The sequence below is a fragment of the Trichoderma breve genome, chromosome 6, assembly GCF_028502605.1.
Source record: "Trichoderma breve strain T069 chromosome 6, whole genome shotgun sequence".
In the NCBI taxonomy this organism is placed as follows: Eukaryota; Fungi; Ascomycota; class Sordariomycetes; order Hypocreales; family Hypocreaceae; genus Trichoderma; species Trichoderma breve.
The window spans coordinates 439196-457995 of record NC_079237.1 but is presented as its reverse complement, the minus strand read 5'-3'; the positions used below and the strand labels follow the sequence as shown (position 1 = coordinate 457995).

At 52.8% G+C, this 18800-nt stretch overlaps 4 protein-coding genes across 4 annotated transcripts; 3 read left to right on the top strand and 1 right to left on the bottom strand.

The window, feature by feature from the left end:
* Positions 1–209: 209 nt before the first annotated feature.
* T069G_09051 (hem-degrading domain-containing protein) lies at positions 210–891 on the top strand (the record flags this gene model as incomplete). The annotated part of the gene is made up of 2 exons (XM_056176261.1): positions 210–338; positions 406–891. The coding sequence occupies 2 exons, from the start codon at positions 210–212 to the stop codon at positions 889–891; spliced, it is 615 nt and encodes a 204-aa protein (XP_056024739.1).
* A 359-nt stretch (positions 892–1250) lies between these two features.
* T069G_09050 (uncharacterized protein) lies at positions 1251–2801 on the bottom strand (the record flags this gene model as incomplete). Its single annotated transcript, XM_056176260.1, has 1 exon — positions 1251–2801. The coding sequence occupies one exon, from the start codon at positions 2799–2801 to the stop codon at positions 1251–1253; it is 1551 nt and encodes a 516-aa protein (XP_056024738.1).
* A 1018-nt stretch (positions 2802–3819) lies between these two features.
* T069G_09049 (late endosomal/lysosomal adaptor and MAPK and MTOR activator domain-containing protein) lies at positions 3820–4465 on the top strand (the record flags this gene model as incomplete). Its single annotated transcript, XM_056176259.1, has 3 exons — positions 3820–3873; positions 3962–4107; positions 4174–4465. 3 exons carry the CDS (start codon positions 3820–3822, stop codon positions 4463–4465), a joined length of 492 nt encoding a protein of 163 aa, XP_056024737.1.
* A 13256-nt stretch (positions 4466–17721) lies between these two features.
* Positions 17722–18741, top strand: T069G_09048 (f-box-like domain-containing protein; the record flags this gene model as incomplete). Its single annotated transcript, XM_056176258.1, has 2 exons — positions 17722–18042; positions 18220–18741. The coding sequence occupies 2 exons, from the start codon at positions 17722–17724 to the stop codon at positions 18739–18741; spliced, it is 843 nt and encodes a 280-aa protein (XP_056024736.1).
* Positions 18742–18800: the final 59 nt, after the last annotated feature.

Sequence of the window (18800 nt, the reverse complement as noted above, 5' to 3'; positions counted from 1 at the left end):
CTGGCAAGAATGTCCGTTTCCCAACGCTGAAAGATGATTAGTCGGCCCGATGTTTAGTGCAGCCTTCATTTGATCGGAGCCATTTTAAGTTTAAAACTTAAGTCGAGATGTTTGACATATTATTTATAGCTACTTAATCCTCACTCGTCTTCTCACTTTCATTTTTTCCAATTCATTTTCAAAAGGTTTAATCAATACACACTGTTAACATGACTCGAAAGGTTTGGCAACGCACCTTTGCTGCGGGACATGGTCTCGAAAAGGCTCTAAATGCAGCTCGAAGCTCTGCTGCTCCAGCTCCTATTCAGAGCCCTCCAGGCGGGAGCTCTGCACAAGAGGTGAGTCTCACCTTGATAACATCAAAACGAATAATCTTTGGCCATTAATATTAAAACTTGTGAATAGCTTCAAGCTTTGGTCGACGCTGATGTCGGCGCCGATGGCTTCGTCCTCTCCTCCTTCACAGCCGACGATGCCGTCGAGCTCGGCAACCTCCTCTACGCCCGCCTCCTCCCCTATGCCCGGGAAGGTCGTGCCACACTCATCTCCATCAGCGCGGGCGCTGGATCTCAGACGCTGTACCAAGTCGCTACGGGCAGCGGCGTGACGCCCGACAACGAGAGCTGGGTGAAGCGAAAGACGGCCGCGGTGCTGCGGTTCGGCACGAGCTCGTGGTATCTGGGACAAAAGTACGCTGGCAACGAGGCGGCGTTTGCGGCGAAGTTTTCGCTGGGACCGAGTGAGGCGGGAGGGTATGCGATCCATGGAGGTGGTGTGCCCATCCGGGTCGCGGGCGTGGAGGGAGTTGTGGGAGTGGTTGTTGTGAGTGGACTGAAGCAGCATGAGGATCACGGTGTGATTGCCGAGGTGATTCGGGAGAACTGGGTGTAAGTTGGGTTGAAATGCTTGATGTTTGGAACTGCATTTGATGAAATTGTTACGATATATTGGAAATTAAGCCCTAAAAACGAAAACACTATCAAACTACATGTAACAGCCTCCTCCTCTTAGTGACAATTGTCTGACTATAAGTGATTCAGAACAAATGGAGATATCAAGCACAAAACAAGCAAACCCATATTAGTCCCAAACAGAGATATCCAACACAAAACAAGCAAACCCACATTAGTCCCGTCAGGTCTAGATATACCATAGATACCCATTACACCTCATTGTACAATACCACACTGCTCATATCGTTACATCCACGCCCTTCGACATTACCACAGCCACCTTCTCAGCATACTGCTTTACAGTCGCTTCCTAATCATAGGCAACCTACCCCTTCGAAGCACAGGGCTGCCGGTACCTGTACCAAGCGGCGGCGCAACTCCAGTGGCAGATGTGCCATTCGTCCACATACCGGGACTCACAGTGACAATGACAGTGTTGAATGCTGTCGCCGTCTGTGTGAAGATGCCAGTTGTCAAGCAGGGTGACGGCTTGGGGTCACAGGGCTCATCACTGCCCTCCTTTTTGCAAATGACCTCTCCGGTGAAGATGTTGATGATGTTGATTTCCATGTTGACGTCTCCCCCGGAGGAGGTAACAGTTTGCGTCATAGTGGTGAATTGGTCAACGATAGGCGAGATTGTTCCAGCTTGTGGTGGGCCTGTGATCATTGCCGGTTTGGCCACAGAAGTAGCCGTCTGGATACCTGTACCTAGACTTGATGAACTCTTGGGTGACACTACCAGTGGAGTAGCGGTTGGCGTTGGAGGATTCTGTACAAAGGGTACAGTCTCGGCGGTTGTGTTGGAAGTTGTTGGTTGTGAAGAGCTGCTTGAGAGGGCCATAGTCGCAGTGGTTGCGCTGGCAGGGTGTTCCACAACTGTTACTGTTTCGTTCGACGGGTTGCTTGCCGAAGTCGCTGTTGTAGAGCTTTGCATAGCAGAGTTGCTTGTGAGAGTAACTGTCGCAGTGCTTAGGCTTGCTGAGTTTTCCACAAACGTCACCGTCTCGGTGGTTGAGTTTGCTGGAGCACTCTCCGAGGCGGTTGCTGCAGTGCTTGAGGTTGCCTGGTTTTCCACAAAGGTGACCGTCTCAACGGTAGAGTTCGCAGAGATTGCCTTTGAAGGATTGTTTGTAAGTGTTACGGTCGTAGTGCTGGGGCCTGCTGGACTCTCCACAAATGTCACTGTCTCGGCACTTGAGCTCGGCGCAGGTGGTTTCTGCACAACAGTCACAGTCTTGGTACTTGGGTTTGATTCCGCAGTCTGAGATGCTTGGGCATTAGTGACGGTGACAGTGTTTGCGTCGACTCCCTGACTACTGCTCGAATGTGATGGTTCAGCTGATGAGCTATCTGGCGTCTGTTGAGTGACGGTAACAGTCACAGCAGAAGTGGCCGTCGCACTGACAGATGTTGTTGGTTCGTCTGGGTTGATTGTCACTGTCACAGTCTTGGGCGACTCGGGTTGGTCACCTCCTGCCTGTACCGTCATCGTAACTGTCTGTGCTGAGGACTCTGAGCTGGAAATGGTGACCAGCGCCGTCTCTACCTTAGCTGGTAATTCTGGATGAACTGTCACCTCTTGGGTGACAGTGGCAGGCGAGCTAGGAGTAAGAGTATGAGTGACAAAGACGGTGGTTGCTGGCACAACGATTGTATGATCGATGGTCACGGTTTCTTTGCTATTTGTGGCCGTAATAGTGACAGTCATATCCTGTGGGCCGAGGCTTGTTGGAAGACAAGGGCAGCATCGGAGCGAATCATCGTCGGCTGATCTTGGCCTGGGACCAAAACGGGCCTCTGCCAGTGGAGCAAGAGCCATCAAGGCCCAAGGCAATACGCTGAGCATGGTGGTGAATGGACGAAGGGAATTGATGAAGGAGAAATTAAAAAATTACCAAAGTTGAGAAGAGAGAAAATAAGAGAGGTGTGGTGGTGATTGTGATGATGATGGTGGTGATGATGATGAGAACAACTGACTGAAGAGGCGACCGCCATGGTTTCTTATATCTTTTTGGAAATGGTATGAAAACTTAGTTTGAAGAGAAATTGGATGCAGGCTAGCTGAATTTGAGAAAGTAATAAATGCGGCAAGAATGGGATGTCGATATAAAGGAGACCTTTTGACTCCCCTTATGGCCCTTAGCCGGCTGAGGTAATGACCACAGCTAGAGCTATGGGCTGAAGATACACTGCGTCCCTTGGCATTGGGGGTGCTTAATCGATAGGTAATTGAAAAGGGGATCAGAATTCGAGGGTAAAAGTATTTCTATATATTGAATTCAAGGGATTGAACCTCCAGGGAACAGCCAAGTTGTCCGTCTCAAGGGAGACCCTGGTATGAATAGATGCCGTATAAATCCATCTATAGCGGTTGCGAGGGGTTAGTGTGTAGGGAGTGATGCACTGAAAATTACCAATTGGTGAGCACATTCCATAACCCAGACCCAATGAGAGAAGAGAAGAAGAAGAAGGAGGTCAATGAGAAAAGAAAGAAAGAAAGAAAGAAAGAAAGAAAGAAGAAAGAAAAACATCAATCGCTCATTGTTAAGCGTTGAAGTTGATCGCATTCATGTTAGTTGAGCTGAATGGCAGGAGCTGCCGAAATGGGATCAATGATGTTGGGCGGCCCGAAATTTACCCGGGCGAGAGCTCGTGAGCCCCCCAAAGGCAAGAGCTTCAACCTTCAATGACTAACGGACGACAAGCATCGCAGACAGGGGGTTTGGGGCGACAAAAACACCGCACGTTGCTCGAGACTTTTGCTGCGTGCTCTGGAAACATGATATGAATACGGCGGCGATTTTTCTGCATCCGATAAACGCGTCACTCAACCCGCGCCGATCGCGCAACCGCAACCCGAGATCATGGGGCTCTGCCAATCATGCCTAGGACGGCGACAGAAGGACGTCTACGATGAGGTGCGCTCGAGACTACGATGATGGCTATTTGCGAGCGCTATGCGATTGGTATGAGAACGAGGCTGACGGGTAGTTTCCCCCTGCGCAGAGCGAGGAGAACCGGCTCCTGTACGATGACGGAAATGGGATGCAGTACGGCAGCTTTGGCGACGCCGCGCTCAATGGAGAAGGCGACACTGCAGAGGCCCAGCGAGAGAACGAGGCGCTGCAGAGAGTAGTCGCAAAGACATCCAAGTTGGTCCTCTCCAGATTACGTGATTGGCTTCTTCTTTGCAACTGAGACACTGACTTGGGCTGCAGCAACATGGTCGACATCTTCGAAATCGCTCCGCAGGACCCCATCGGCCGAACCTCGACGACGACGCTCTTTGCTTACGCTGGCCAAGGTGCTCGGGTGGCGCGCTACCACCATCTCGTATCGAAACTCAGCACACAAGAGGATAGCCCTCCCGCCGGTATCAAAGTTGACTGGCTTGCCGACGAGGATGCCGGCGAACTACATGGCGAGCGCCCAGCCAGCCTAAGAACACTCGACGATGACGATGCGGCACTTGTTGGTACTTTTGCGGATGCGGCCGCGGCCATGAAGTAATAGTGATTCCTCGTTTTCCTTTGCCAAAGAGGCGTGGCGGGTAAAAAATGGTGCAGCGTGGTGTCAGGAGGGACAATGATATATTCAGCACTCACAATCGTTTTTCTTGTTTCTTTTTTCTTTTCTTTTTTCTTCATCTTCTCAATAGTATCTTTTTTTCGATACCCCGGGCTCTGTCAAAACGCTAGAAGTCTTCCAGAGCGACGGCATCTCAAGCGAGTTGCCTCTTGAACCGAGATTTACCAATTTCCCGGAACCACACTCCCTTTTTTTCTCCTTAGGAAAAAAAAGAGCGCATGACCAGGGGTGGCAAGCGCTTGTACCAACAAGAGGTCTTCACCAAAAAGAACCGAAAAAAAAAATCCATATTTTATGTTGCCGTTCAACAAGCATCCACCCATCGATTGGCGTTTGGCACCAAAGCCAATTGGGCCATTGTGATTGGAAGCATGAAGCCAAAAAAGAATGTGAATTAAGATGATTAGAGAAAAGTCTCTCGCCAGCCTACGGTACGGAAGCATTGGGCTATTATTGTTGTCGAGTAAAAAGCAAGCCCGCGAAGATGCTTCACCGCAAGGTGCCCATTGAGCGTCAGACACGTGCACGGTCGACCAGTGGATCCGTCTAGTGCCAGAATATCAAGGACTGGCCGTCTAGCTAGCCGTCGGATTCCGTCTTTTAGCTTGGTTCTTCGTCGGCCTCGGCTCGCACCGCCGTTTTAGTTCCCACGGCTTCCGTTTTGAGGGGTGGGCAGGGTTCGGGGGCACATCCAAGTCATCGGGATTGTGCCTGTTGAGGGAACCAATTTGTCGGTAAATGGTGGTGAAGCGCAGTCCAGCTCGGTGGGCTGTCAGGACGAGACGACGAGGCCAGCCACCCCCGGCTCGTGAACCCCAGCAGCCGAATGGGAGCGACACAAGAGGCTAGAGAAGCCATGGCATCATGCCCGTAAGCGACAGGAGGGGTGACAGCAGAGAGTAGCTTCATGTTGTCAATTGCTACTGTATGGCTTCCATTCGTTACGGTCAGCCGCTACAGACGGCAGTGGCTTTTGGCCCTGGACGGCATCCCGGGCTGTTCGATTGTCCACTGTCCACTGGCGCGGGGATCGAAGGAGAAACGATGACATTTCTGCGGAGATGGTCCATACTCGTCAAGGAAATCCCGGCAGACTGGTCCTGCTTGGGCATTCCGCGGCGGAAATCGATTCGCAACGCATTCAACCCATGGGTGCGGTCCTCTTTTGCGATATACATCCATGTGATTAATCCCAACCCACCCCCGACACTTCATGTCAGCTCCCTGGTACCAGTAAGCGTGCGTCATGACCTTAGCCTGGTCACAAACGCGATAAGCGAGGGACTCATTCGTCAAAGTGCGATACGTCGCCTGTCTGCTGGCGCGAGGATCCCACGCATACGAACACTCGTACAGCTAGTACTTGTACAGATCGAGCCCCCCGCTGCCACAGCCTCTACAGCTACTGTACGAGCAGACGCATCAAGGGGATTTACCGGAATACCTCGTACTAATTGTTGGTGACGTCTGCTCCTCAACGCTATTCCAGTACTAGCCCGCCTCCATCACATCAAGCAGTCGATGGACATTGGACACATTCAACCCTCACCCCGCCAAGGAGTTTTCGTCACAAGGAACTACCCCCAGTCGTTTGCAGTAGCAGCAACTTGGCCCACCCACAAAACTCATCCAGCCCACCACCAAATGAAATCTGTGTGGTGCTAAATCCAGGCCCCCGGAAGCCGCGCCTCTCAAGGTCGACAAAGAACGAAGTATGGAGCGTGTCATTTCGGGATCCCAGTACCTAGGTATCTAATTAAAACAAAAGGAGTGCGAGACGACCCAATTCGCTACCGGAGCCCAAGGGCAAAGAAAAGAAAAAATCCAACCAAACGTCCTTGAAATCCATCAAACCGATTATACAATGAAGTCGACCAAAATCGAGTCTTTTTGACCGACTCATGAAAAAAAAAAAACGCTTTTTTTGTCATGTGCCCGGGACCATGCTGAAAATGCAAAGATGAAAGATAACCCGAAAAACAGCGAACGACTTCCGTGGCTTAGCAGCCTTCAATAAAAAATTTCTTCCAACAAGACCAGGACCCTTTTTCTCTCCCTTTTTTCTATTCGCTCCGAGTTGAACCAATGCTGTGTGCTGTGCCTAGTCTCTGATATCCGCTGGCTAACCTTTGACTTTGTGGCCGTGTCTTCTGTAAGCTGACTTTCCCCCCCTGCCATCGTTACTGAAGCACAGGAAAATGTTAGCCACAGAGATGCCGCTTGTGCCACGGTGGTTTTCTTGTGTCCGACTTTTTTTGTGTTTTGCATGCCGTGTCTCGACAAGGCAAGGTGGGGGGCTATTCTCATACCTGAGCAAGCGTTTGTAGCCTGCGCAAATGATCTTCATCCATTACCGCGATTTGGGCACTGACAGCTGCCATTTCCTCCTCCGTCCTTTCGATGGTGGCTGTCCGATTGCCCTCAACCTTCCAACGCTCCACATCCAGAGTCATCTTGGCCAGGCGTCGTCGTTTCTTCTCCGTATCGTGACATAGCTTACAGACGTCGGGATCAGGTTTTGTTTCATAGATCAGCTTCAGCCCGCACGTCTCTCCCATTCGATATTCCTTATTGCACTGCTGGCGGAAGTGGCCCCAGCGCCAGTAACCACAACTCCAACGAGTCTGTTCGAAATAACACATGGTCAATTCGTTCGGTGGATGGCGTCGATCGAGAAGGGGGTAATGCCGAGGAGGAGGGGAAGAAGGAGGCGGTAGAGAAGAGGAGGAGAACTGCATCACGAATCAAGAATATCAGCAAATGGACATTGCCAAGCAATGGGCATCCTTCAAAGCCAATTCTACTCCCTCAGGCATAACGAAAGATTCCCTCTCTTTGCTCCATGCTTGGAGGAAAGTGATGATGTGAAGTGAAGAATTGCTCAAGCTGGCACCTACAATAGACAAAGACGACCGGGAGGAAGCAATTTCCAGACTAGCGCCGGAATCGTTCGATGCAGGGCACCCCGTTTAGTCTTGTCGGGACTCGCTTGTATATTCGGCTGGCGAGGATTGTTTCAACGTCGAATTGAGCGGTTTTGGGCTCGTCGTCTGTTCCCGAGTCTGGGCTGGTAAGTCTGGCTGCTTTGCTTCAGCATTGGGGACGGCCAAGCTAACTTATACTCGCCTGAAGTCAGAACAACTGCTGTCCATTCGGCCCTCGTCCTATCCTTTTACCATCCAGCGCCTTTACAACCCAATCCTCGGTGGGACTCACAGCGACCAACAAGCACCTTCCTTTACACGGGCCAACAAACTTCGTCATTATCGTCCTGCTTCCTGCGGGATAAAAAAAAAGATGCTTTGATACGTGGATTGGGTATCCGTACTTTTTGCCCTATACCAACATGCCAGTTGCCCTACTCCCACACACCCCTTATTTTCACCCATTGGCACACCCCTGCTGCCGTGTGATGGCGTATCCTGTAGCACGTTCCTGGCTTCCAAGGTAGGGGGGAGGGGTGGGAGTGAAATTGTGCGTGTGTGCGTGTGGGGGGTCGATGTGGAGGTAGCCTCGATGCAGAACACCACCATGACTGCCACATACCTTGTCCCTTGTCTTTGCTTTCGCCAATGCCACCGCTGTCATGGCGCTACAGGCACACATACACTCAAATCTCGACTAACTGATTCAGCTTTGATGAGAGAAGCTTCCCTTCAACTGGCCCAATTCCTTTGCTGCATCGGCTTTAGGTCGACATATGCGATTTGGGTTCCCCATATCCATATCCCCTTTTACCTTTTCCCTCCACTTGGCCGCTTTGGGGAGGGGGGTTCCTCCGGTGGTGTGCTCGTGAGCCTGCAGAGTGCTTTGCCACGTTGGTCCAGCCTCATAGGCTGGCAGTAGAGAAAACCCATACCAGAGTCCCCGCGTTTTGTTTTAACATGCTACACACAGGCGTACCGGCACATTTTATCTGTAAAAGTACTCCGTTCCAAAGCTCAAAGTTCGGTTCCCATCTGGGGGGGTTTAAGCTTGTCCACACCATGGCGAATAGAGAGAGCAGGAAAGGAACAAGAAGCAAGATTTCAAGACGGCGATGACGCATCTCGAAGAATCAAGGAGGGGTGCGTTGACGATGGGTTTGCCACATTCGGGCTTGTGAGTCTGGGTGCTTGCTGTCTGCTTCGTTCAGCTGGGCCTGACTCTTGTCAATTGGACAAAAGTTGGCATTTTCATATCATCCCCGATCTCTCTAGTCTCCTTTGTTAACATCATCACTGCAGGTTGACGGTTGATACACCAAATGGAGCACCGACGTCTGCTCACGCATGCTACTGCTAGAAAAGATGTGTCCTTGCCACAAGAGGCCCTGGCTTTCGGGCCCTACTCTGTCTTTCCACCACAAGTAGTGGGCGACTCGATCTGCGGCCACTGTGGGTCTCTCTTATGGTTCGTCCCGAGGATGGACAAGTGTCATGGAACAGGGGGATGGATCCTGACCGCTTAGTATGTGGTTCTAAGTGTCGATTTCGGTGAATGCTAGGGTCATGGTTCGTCCCGCATGGCTGTAGTGGCCATAGTGGCCATAGTAGCAGAACTTTGGATGCCACCAGCACCGAGCATGTCGCCAAAGCTGGACGGGATAGCTCTTTGACTTATCTGTGAGTACACACATATGTGATCAACTACAATGGCAGCATTCTAGCCTTCCACGACCGGAATACCATCCAGCAGATATGCTATCTCTTGATATGGATAGCTCCCGTGCCCTGTCAAAAAAGGGGGGACGAGGCGATATCCAGCTTTGTCCCTTTTATAAGAAAAACAATGGAGCCACAATTGGCCACTACAAGCTGAAAACGGTTGTAGAGATATATTTAATCGACGCCACGCGGGATTTCACTTGTGGGCGGTACCTCTGGTCCTGCCTCCATATCGTCACACCCATTCTCTGGGGTCGACAAGCTCCCATTTACGGTCATGTTGCTTGCGTTGGATGCGCCATCTCATATAATACCCTGAGAAGAATAATCTGGAGGTGCGGCCGACAACAGCAAGGACAACAGGCTCCGGTGGTCACACAGCATTTGTGAATGCGGCTCTTTATGGGATCCCCACATGCCACTGCTTCGATGTCCTTCTTTCACTCGCTCGCTCTCTTCGCTCAAACGGGGTTGGACAAGATGCATTAGTCGTGGACTGGAGAGTTGGACCGCGGCTATCAGAGTCAGGGCATCGTGGCTGCCTCAACAACATATCTCCACCGCGAGGATGGAGCATCTCAAGGGTAGTTACCTATTTTAAGGGACATATCCGGGACTACCACTTCACCTGCTGCGTTTAGTTTTCTTCTCCCTTTCATCACGTCCTATTAGAACCGTACACGACGATGCCTTCACATATGGGCATGCATGGTACCTATGCATACCTCACGACTCACATGAATATCCCGGATGCCCGAGAAGGTGAGATGATTGGCCCCTCTGGTACCAGACCAGACCCTCTGATATCTAGATGGAGATTGTTTCTGTACTTGCACGTCTCTTGACGTATGGCCGTCAGCACAGAGGCTCGATAGCGGGGGCAAAGCCAGGAGAGCTGTGTTAATCTGGCCAACGTGGCATCACTCGTCTGGACGCAAGCAGCCTTGTCCCGGGGTGGCCATTTACAAACTGCATGGCAAACTGCATCAGCATTCAATTCAGGGTTGACGCTTAGGGGGGGAGCCAGGAAGGGGGGAGGGGGGTTCGTTCAACTGAGTGGCTCCCATGAGCTGACCCCATCTATATTAATGATGTATACAGACAGCCCACAGGCTATCACGAACGAATCGAAGCCCCTGTCGCGGCTCTATTCTCCGGGGATCGCTACTGTGGCGTTATAGGAGGCTAGAGGAAGGGGGATGGGTTCGACACAGCCTCCTGAAGGGTGACTGGTGGGTTTGGGTGGGCGGCACAGCGTTCGGAACCAAAAACCAAGAGAACCCAAGACAGGCTGGTTGGGAAGCACTGCGTCAAGGTTGTGTGAATCGGACAGACGACCTTGTCGCCCACTGAATCGGAAAGTGTATCGTTGCTTCCCCGGCAAGACACCACGCCGATCAACAGGCCATCCACCAGACCATATTGAGCCCGGGACCGAACCACAAGCCGGAACCGAGCCATAACTTCATCTTAACATGCTGGAAAGCATGCTATACTTTGCGAACAGCGAGACGGTACAGCTGGCCAGCTTGCCACGCGCCCCTCGACGCGGCTGAAGCTGGTGCGACGCCAGACGCTTTGAACTAGGATTGTGGCGTTGACGGACGCAGGGTCAGCACCCTTTAGGACGGAACGACCTAGCTATACGCCCAGCATGGCATGTGCAGATTAGAGGATAAGAATGAAGCTCGGACTGAATCGCCGATCATCCACATCGCTGCAGGAGTGCCTGTGACAAGATGGACTAGCGCAAACAACTCACATGAAGCAGCAAAAGGCTGGGTCCTTTTTTTCTGTGTCAGTGTCAGTGATATGGGTCTCAGGAACACGAGTGGCTGAAAGCACGGGCGACATTAGCGGACTGGAGATTCCGTCACCGGTCTCGAGTACTGCAAACAAATCTATGGAGAGAACTGCGTCTAAGTGACGGTGAGAGCCATGAGACCGTGGAGCACAGGCCGGAGAAGCCGCAATGATGAGCTGGCCTTCTGCATTGGGAACAGCCTGCATCTCCCATGGCCCTTTTTCAAGCTCGTTGTCGTGGTTGCTAGAGGCTTTGACGTGGACGGGTAAAGAGGGAGGAGGAGGAGAGGAGAGAGGACCACGTCCCCCGTTGCATTGGGTACAAGTTGGGCTCTGCGTGTCAAGATACGCCTCAAGCGGTTCAATCAGCACTGGGGGAGATTCCGTGAATCGACAATGCCGACATAGAGGCCAGAGGCGGCCGAGAGCATGCGCGCCAGGCGCCGAAAGTCTGTCTACAAAAATGACAACCAATCTTGCATTGCGGCATCGCTCAGGCTGTGGTCGGCCGCTTTTGGTGGCCAAGCTTGGTGTTGAGGTAGGTTATGGGGTGCCGGGTCCCAGCCTCAGAGACAAGGGTCGTGGACGGTACAGAGACTTGTCCATGCCACATACAGATTGCACACAGTACTTTACGTACATGTTCGCACGCACACACAGACTTGACACGCACACCGGCGCAACAAGGCGCCAAGCCAGCAAGTGGAACCACCCCCTGGGTGACCGAGTGTTGGTGCCCCCTCGCCACGGGCCGTGATCTGGATCATGCCGGCCCGTTCCGTCTTGAACGTGCTGAGAGAGGTGATGACAAAGAGAAGAGAGGTGAAGAGAAAAGGGGGAGGGAACAAAGGATCGAGCTACGGATTTGGGACGGTCAAGATTCGCTTTACCGAGCGAGTTTAACCACGGTTTGGTCCTCCGGGCGAAACTGAGCGAGGGCCTCATGGCTGGCCGGGTCTAGGATGAGGCTTGCTCGTGCTAAGTGGGTGACATGGCATGGGCCCATAGCCTGGCGCCGAGGAACCCAAAGAGGTAAAAGAAAAAAAAATCCAAGTCCAATGCCAAAGGAAGAGGAAAAGAAAAATTTGCAAGTCAAAACGGGTCTCCTTAACGCCAACCGTAACCGCCCATCGAGATGAAGAGACGCGTTGAGGCAGGCCGTGTAAGAGGCCATGGTTGACTTACACCATGATCTGATGTTGGCAAACTCACACTTGCATCACGCCTTTGAATTTCCACCACGCTTAGCCCATCTGTGGGTCCTTGGAGCAGGAATCCCGGGCCCGCGACTCGTCGAAAATGATGTACATTTGGACGAACCAAATTGCTGGGGAGCTGCGAATCACGGCTCGCACAAATGCTGCGCAGGAGACGCGACTGGCCGACTAGGGGCGACAGGCGGCTGTTAGCAGATCGAAGCCGGCGGTCCAATGAGACGAGCGGATCTCGTTTTCTCGGTCAGACACGGCAGCTTCTTTTTTTATCGGCGGCCGACTTTTGCCAGTGAGGGAACCACACGGACAAGCCAATCCAGGACCGTCTGCTATGGTTCGTCTGCCATCTCATTCTGGCTAATGGGGTGGACTAAAGCTGTTTAGGTCGGATCTGGGACTGGGACGAACCGCCTAGCCCTGTGGTGTGAAGGTATGAAGGTGTGAAGGATGGATGGTTTTTTGTGTTTAAGTCGCGTCGGTGCCTGCATTGGACCGGCGAAAGCGGGCGCATCTTACCAAACCCCGATGGCGGTGCCAATTTTGCATCTGAGCTGACTGGAAGAGGCAAAGGACGGTGCGACGCCCGACAGATGAAGCAATTTTCCGAGACGCTTAAGTGGATTACCGGATATACAGGTCTCATTTTCTCTCTACACCACCGGTGACGTCGACGATGACGGCTTTTTGCTTGCAGTGATAGGAGATGAGATGGACTGGTGTTGGTTGAGACGGGTGTGCAACAACTAACACAGGGCGTTCGCGCTAAGGCTGGCCAGATAATTAAGCCCAGCGGATCTAAGGCTCCGCCGTGCCGGAGGCTCAAAGGACATACGCACTCCATGCTAGTCCTGCTAGTAGTTGTTGTGAAGGAAAGGATCCCCTGTGTGACATCAACCAGCGGCTATTGGCGTGGACTCGGATGGTGGAGCCGGGCTCTCGAGGAAGATTGAGGAGGGAGTGTGTCTGTTTGATGAAGAGCTTTTTCTTCTGATACATTCATCAGGAGTAGCCAAATGGGGAAGGACATCGTGGATCACGAGATACGGCTAGAGTTCCGGTGTCGAGGTGCGTTTAATGGAGATGGCCAGCTCATCAGTGTTTTCATGCAAGTGGCAAGGCGGCCATGAACCGTCTGGGGTCAAAAATAACCACCGGCATCTTCGCGAGACCGGAAAGGGAATAAGAGCAGAGCACGATGCTGCGAAGGTCCATCGTTTTGGGAATCGTTGGGCTTGGCTTACAAAATACGAAGGAACTACACCTTGCTCCTCTGTCATCGACCATCCTTGTGTGGACTTTGTGTGAGCTGGCAAGCAACGATGAGAGAACGCATGTCCTACCGCTCCCAGCTAGCCTTGCCAGCGAAGCAACGGTCATACATACATTTTGCTTGTTGGGGCCCCCCGTCTAGGACAGCCTCTTGTGGCAGCCGGGTCTAAAGACAGGCATAGCCGAGGCGAAGGGGAAAGGGAAGTCTAGAAGCCTGATGAACACGGATTGGGAACCCGGAGAATTGAAGCCCAATGGGAACGACTAGGGTCAGATAGACGAGGGGGATTACGTCTGGGTTGGGGGTTTTTCTGGCCTAAGAAAATTTGGATGCCGACGCACACACATCGGCACGAATGATCGTTTCGCCCGCTAACCGGAGATGCGGCTCAAACTAGCCAGATTTTAGGACGGCGTTTCTGCTCTCCCAGACGGTCGAGTCGCGATATAGGGCGAAGGTGAACGGAGCTGTTTGGCGCAGGCAGGCGGCGACGAGGTAAGGACGATGCATACAGATGGCGGCACGTGTGCGTGGCATAGCATTGCAGGGCGCATAAGTGCGATGTGAGTGATTTGGCCGGGTGGTGTGTAATTGCGCTAGATGGACCAAAATGGAGGCCATGTTTCCACTTTCCACTTGAAAACGACATGGACCGGGGTAGTTCGGGGGTATGGATTGTGTATCTGGTGAGGATGGTCAGAAATGGCTGCCTACGAGTACAAGGTCGAGATACGGAGATGAGGGCGTGGGACGGTGTTAGTTGGAAGAGGCTATGGTGTTTTTCCGAGTTCTTGGCCACGTCATGGAATGAGTTGGGGGAAGAGGATGAGGATGAGGAGGGACGGGAGAGGGGGCCGAAGGGAAACCGGGGCGGCGCGGAGGAGGCGGGTTATGGGGTTGCAGTTGGAGGGCCGACACGGAAGGATTGTTGCAAAGGTGAGATTTGCTGTTGTGTCTCTTTGTTTCTGTCTTGTCTTTTTTTTTTCTTCCCCCTCATCTCTGTTGGAACTGATCATCAGGGGTGAGTTTAACAGGGACAGATGAGGTTGGAGATGTCCTGGAGACGATACTTCTTCGGTCTCGCTAAGAACCGAACCGAACCGGAGCGGATTTGATACGGTAGACACTCTCGCGGCGACGATCATCTCGAAGCGACATGTCTACTCGGACATACACAGATGCAGATTGGACTAGTTGCGACTACGTGGATACGTGGAGAGCATCAAACGGTTAGTGCTCAACGTTGGCGGCGCCAAATGTGACGGCGGTGGTTTGCAGGGATGTCGCTGCTCCGCACCTTTGTTCGTCACAGCCTCGCTGGCAGTTTTGTACTCGTACAGACATGGAAGCCCTGGCGGTGTGATGGGTTGAACTGATGCCCACCGTTGCTTGTACCTTTTCTCTATACGGTGTACCGGTACGGAGAGATGCTATGCTTTCGTGTTGTTTCGATCCGCCTGATGGGGATGGGGCCGTGGTTTCGTCTCGTCAGCCTCGGGCCTCATTTTGGGTTGATTCTGGCCGTGGGCGACAAGATCAGCTCTCCTTTGTATGGTTTCATGATTCTACATGATCAAACGACCCATGGAGCATCTCAAGATCAGTTGAGTCCTTGATGGAGGGATTTTTGGCTGCTTGTGGACAGATTTTGCTGCCCTCTGACGAGACTGAGGCCGTGTAAGTGGCCCAGCCGTCGAGGTCTGGTACGATGGCCGGCCGCGTTTAGGCATGGAGTGCGATGACTTACAAGGATGATCCCTCTCAAGTACGGTGTTTTCTTCTCCCTTTGCGTTACAATTCTCCGTTTACTCTACTTGGACCGGGCCAAGGTGCTCGGCTCTTCATCTCACACTCTCTACTAATGTACGATTCCCCTTGAGAGCTTCGGGGCAGTGGCATGATCTGAGTACTCGGTACTTGATCCGCGCCGGCGTCTGGATGGCACGATACTTGGGGGGCACAGTAGCATTCATTGATCCGCTAGACGGAGCGCCTAGCGGAGCCCACCGGAGCGCTATCTCACCATCGCTAGCGGCTTTGGCACGGCGGCTGCGTGTTGGAGCGAGCTCCACTGATCGATGCCAGGTACCCCCGCCATCGGACGCGCATAGGAGAAAAGGTATCGGGTACTTTGACAGAGAGACCTGACGTTGATTTGATCGGTCGGGGCATGTGGTCCAGTGGTACTGGGCACAGGGCGGGATTTCGTACAGTTACCATCCAGTACCTTGGATCGTTCTGACGCAACTTGTCCCCGCACCGCATCAAGCTGTAGTTGGTTGATTTATTCCAACAAGGTGAGGGCAAAGTTCGTAAGACGTTTGGACGTTCCTGTACCTTGGTCCACGGGTTCAAGGGCTGCTATAGCGAAGTTCACAGGCGATGAATCAGCGCTGGAGTGCTAGCATCAGTGCTAACAGGCACTAACAGCACTATTACAGCGCAGTGACGAGGCAGCAACGCCTGACTGAGCCACAAGGCGTGCACTTCTCCAGACTGCTTCCAATTGACAACCTCTACTGGAACGCAAGGCTAACAATCTCATCTGCTTCAACTTCACCTAAAGACCGACGGAGTCTACTGCTCAGCTCAGCAACCCTTGTACAGCGGCTTCTCTCTTCACCTCGTCCTCTTGCCTCCTCGTCTTCTTGTCCATTTGTCCCCGTTTTCCCCGGGCTTTGGGCCTCAACATCGGGCCCGGCTGCGGCTTGTTGTCGCTTTCGTCATCTCGCAGAAACGCACACACGCACACGCAGAAGCGAGGCAGACGCAGAAGCAGACGCAGGCGCAGGCGCGAGAATACATAGTATTGAGTCCTCCGTACTATTACTAGCCAAGCAGCAAACGGCAGGCCGCTAGCAGACCCGGCAGAAGCAGAAGAGCCACGCTAGACAAGGCCGTCGACGACAGCAGACAAGCAGACGACTCGGACAGCGCTGTTGTCTCTGCATCGTCGCTGCAAGTCTGAAGCGACACCGCATCAACGCCTACATGAGACTTGCATCCAGCATAGAGCTCTTTCAGGTTCCTCTGCCTGCTCACCAGCAGGACCGACGGTAGCAGCAACCAGCAGCAGAAGTGCTACAGGCCTCAGAATCAGCATCCGCGGCATCTGCGGCACCAGAACTGGTCTAGACGTCCGCTGGCAGCTTCGGCAAAGCAAAAGCAGCAGTCAGACTTGGCAACTTGACGCCGATTCGATTACACGGCGACAACTTCATTTGTCTTAGGTACAGTCCGGCTGCTTCCGACAAGCGTGTTCTTGGTCCGGAAACTACTGCAGACTGTTGTCTTGTGCCCGCTTGTACCGTCCAAGTACAGTGTACTGGCACCAAGCATATCACACGACAAGCCATCTTACACAGACGCTATTCGTACTCATTTTATGGCTTACACGCAAGTGCGAGAGATCGTGGCCTCCCTTTACTCATCTACTACCAAAGTCACCTGTTTGGTGCTTGAGACAGGCCAGGTCCTGTAGTCCAGGCTCGTGTATCACAAGAAGTGTGATTTCGCCAAGATACCACGACAATAGTTACCTCGCTTCTTTCTCGCTCTCCCGTGCTATCTCCTCTCGTCTTGTTTTGCCTTTTCCTTGTACCATTCCAGATAGATGCGCTCGATCAAACTCGTGCTTTTCGAAGAGAAAGAAAAAAGACATCAGGGGGGCTGCAAGACCTTGGTGAAACATTGAAACGTGTTGTTCTCTCTCTCTTTTTGTCCCGTTTTCTCTCTTCTGCCATCCACCTGCAACAAGATACCAAGTTGCCACCAGCATCCAGCTGCAGTAGTCGAAATCTTGATACAGGCGTGTACTTGTCATCTTTCACTACATTGTGGCGAGAAACAACAGGCCAATACCGAGACTGGGTTTGATGAATTAGCCAACCAGACCAGACGGGCTGGGCACTCCGGCAGCAGACACGCCAGCAAAGGGGCGGAGAAATGAACCAGCTCCCCTGAAACCATTCGTTATTGATTCGCCCGTGTTGATGTGATGCTCGGCTGCTAGCCTATCGCTGAGATTCGCTTGAAAATCCTACCTACACACGTACTCGTGCATGCATACATGCATACAGGCACACATACATACCTTCTATCAGCACGATTACATACATCCTTGGTCTTCCTGGCCGGCTAGATACCAAAAGGACCCCAGAGGAGGCGTGTATCTTTGCTAACACTGCAGCTCCTCCCCAGCACTGACGCCGAAACTGTCATCCCGACTCCCAAATAGCCGCTACAATGGCCAACTCAACGGCCCAGGAGGCCCGGTTTACGGCCCAGGCCCAGCTCCTCTCGAGATTGTCAACCCCTGACAGTGCCTACGTGGATGGTGCCAGCTCTACCGTTGCACCGGTAGCTCATACGACTGTCGATAGCTGTGAGGTCGCCACATATGCCGGTGGATCTCGAGACGTGTTCTCGTCGCTATCCGAGCTTTCATCCGCCCTCACCATCTTCAGTAGCGGCTCGTCACCGCCACGTCTAGAGACTTTGCCAAGCGAGGTCTTGGCTCACATTGCGAGCTTTCTTGATGTCGATGACTTGTTGCGTGCGTCTCGTGTAAGTACTTTGCCGTGTCGTGCCGTGCTGACGGACTGACCCCGGAACACTCGCTACACAACACACACGTTATATTCACAGGAGGCATGGCTAGTCCCAACATCTTATCCCTATCCCTGTGATTGCCGTCATCTGGCATGTTGGGGAAGTGTTCCGTTTGCTGACGAGCTAGCATAGACGTGCCGTCGCCTTCGTGCAATCTCTCTTGACCCTGTCCTCCACCACTACCGCCTCCGCAACGCCCGGTTTGTCTTGACCTTGTTTCTCAATTCTCCGTTCCGCCCGTCTCTCGGTGACCTCATGTCCCGATCCATCTTCTTGACCCAAAACACCATCATATCGCGGCGTCTGGCACGGTCCCTCATCTCCATCCGCCTCTCGCGTCGTCTTGCCTCGCGGCTTTCCGCCAGGGACCTTGTCCAGCGATGCGTACTGCCTCAGGAATGTGTGCCGGGCATGTTCCCTGTGCACGTTGCCCCCGGCCTGGTGGCCAAGCGCAAGAGCATTGAGAAGGAGCGCATCAAGGACGGCCTGAGGCGGTGGATTTCCGTCAAGTGGAAGCGTCAAGTGAGTGAGCGGGCGGAAGACGCGCGGAGGTCAGACGAGATCCTGGGCGTCGGTCGTGTGTGGAAGCTACGCCGCTTCTGGGAGAGGATGAGCCGTGGCGAGTTGCCAGCTCATGGGGGCAGAAGCTGGTAATAAATGGTTCGTCAATCGTGTGCTTTTCCTGTCCTTTTTGGCCCTTTTGTTTTCGTGCT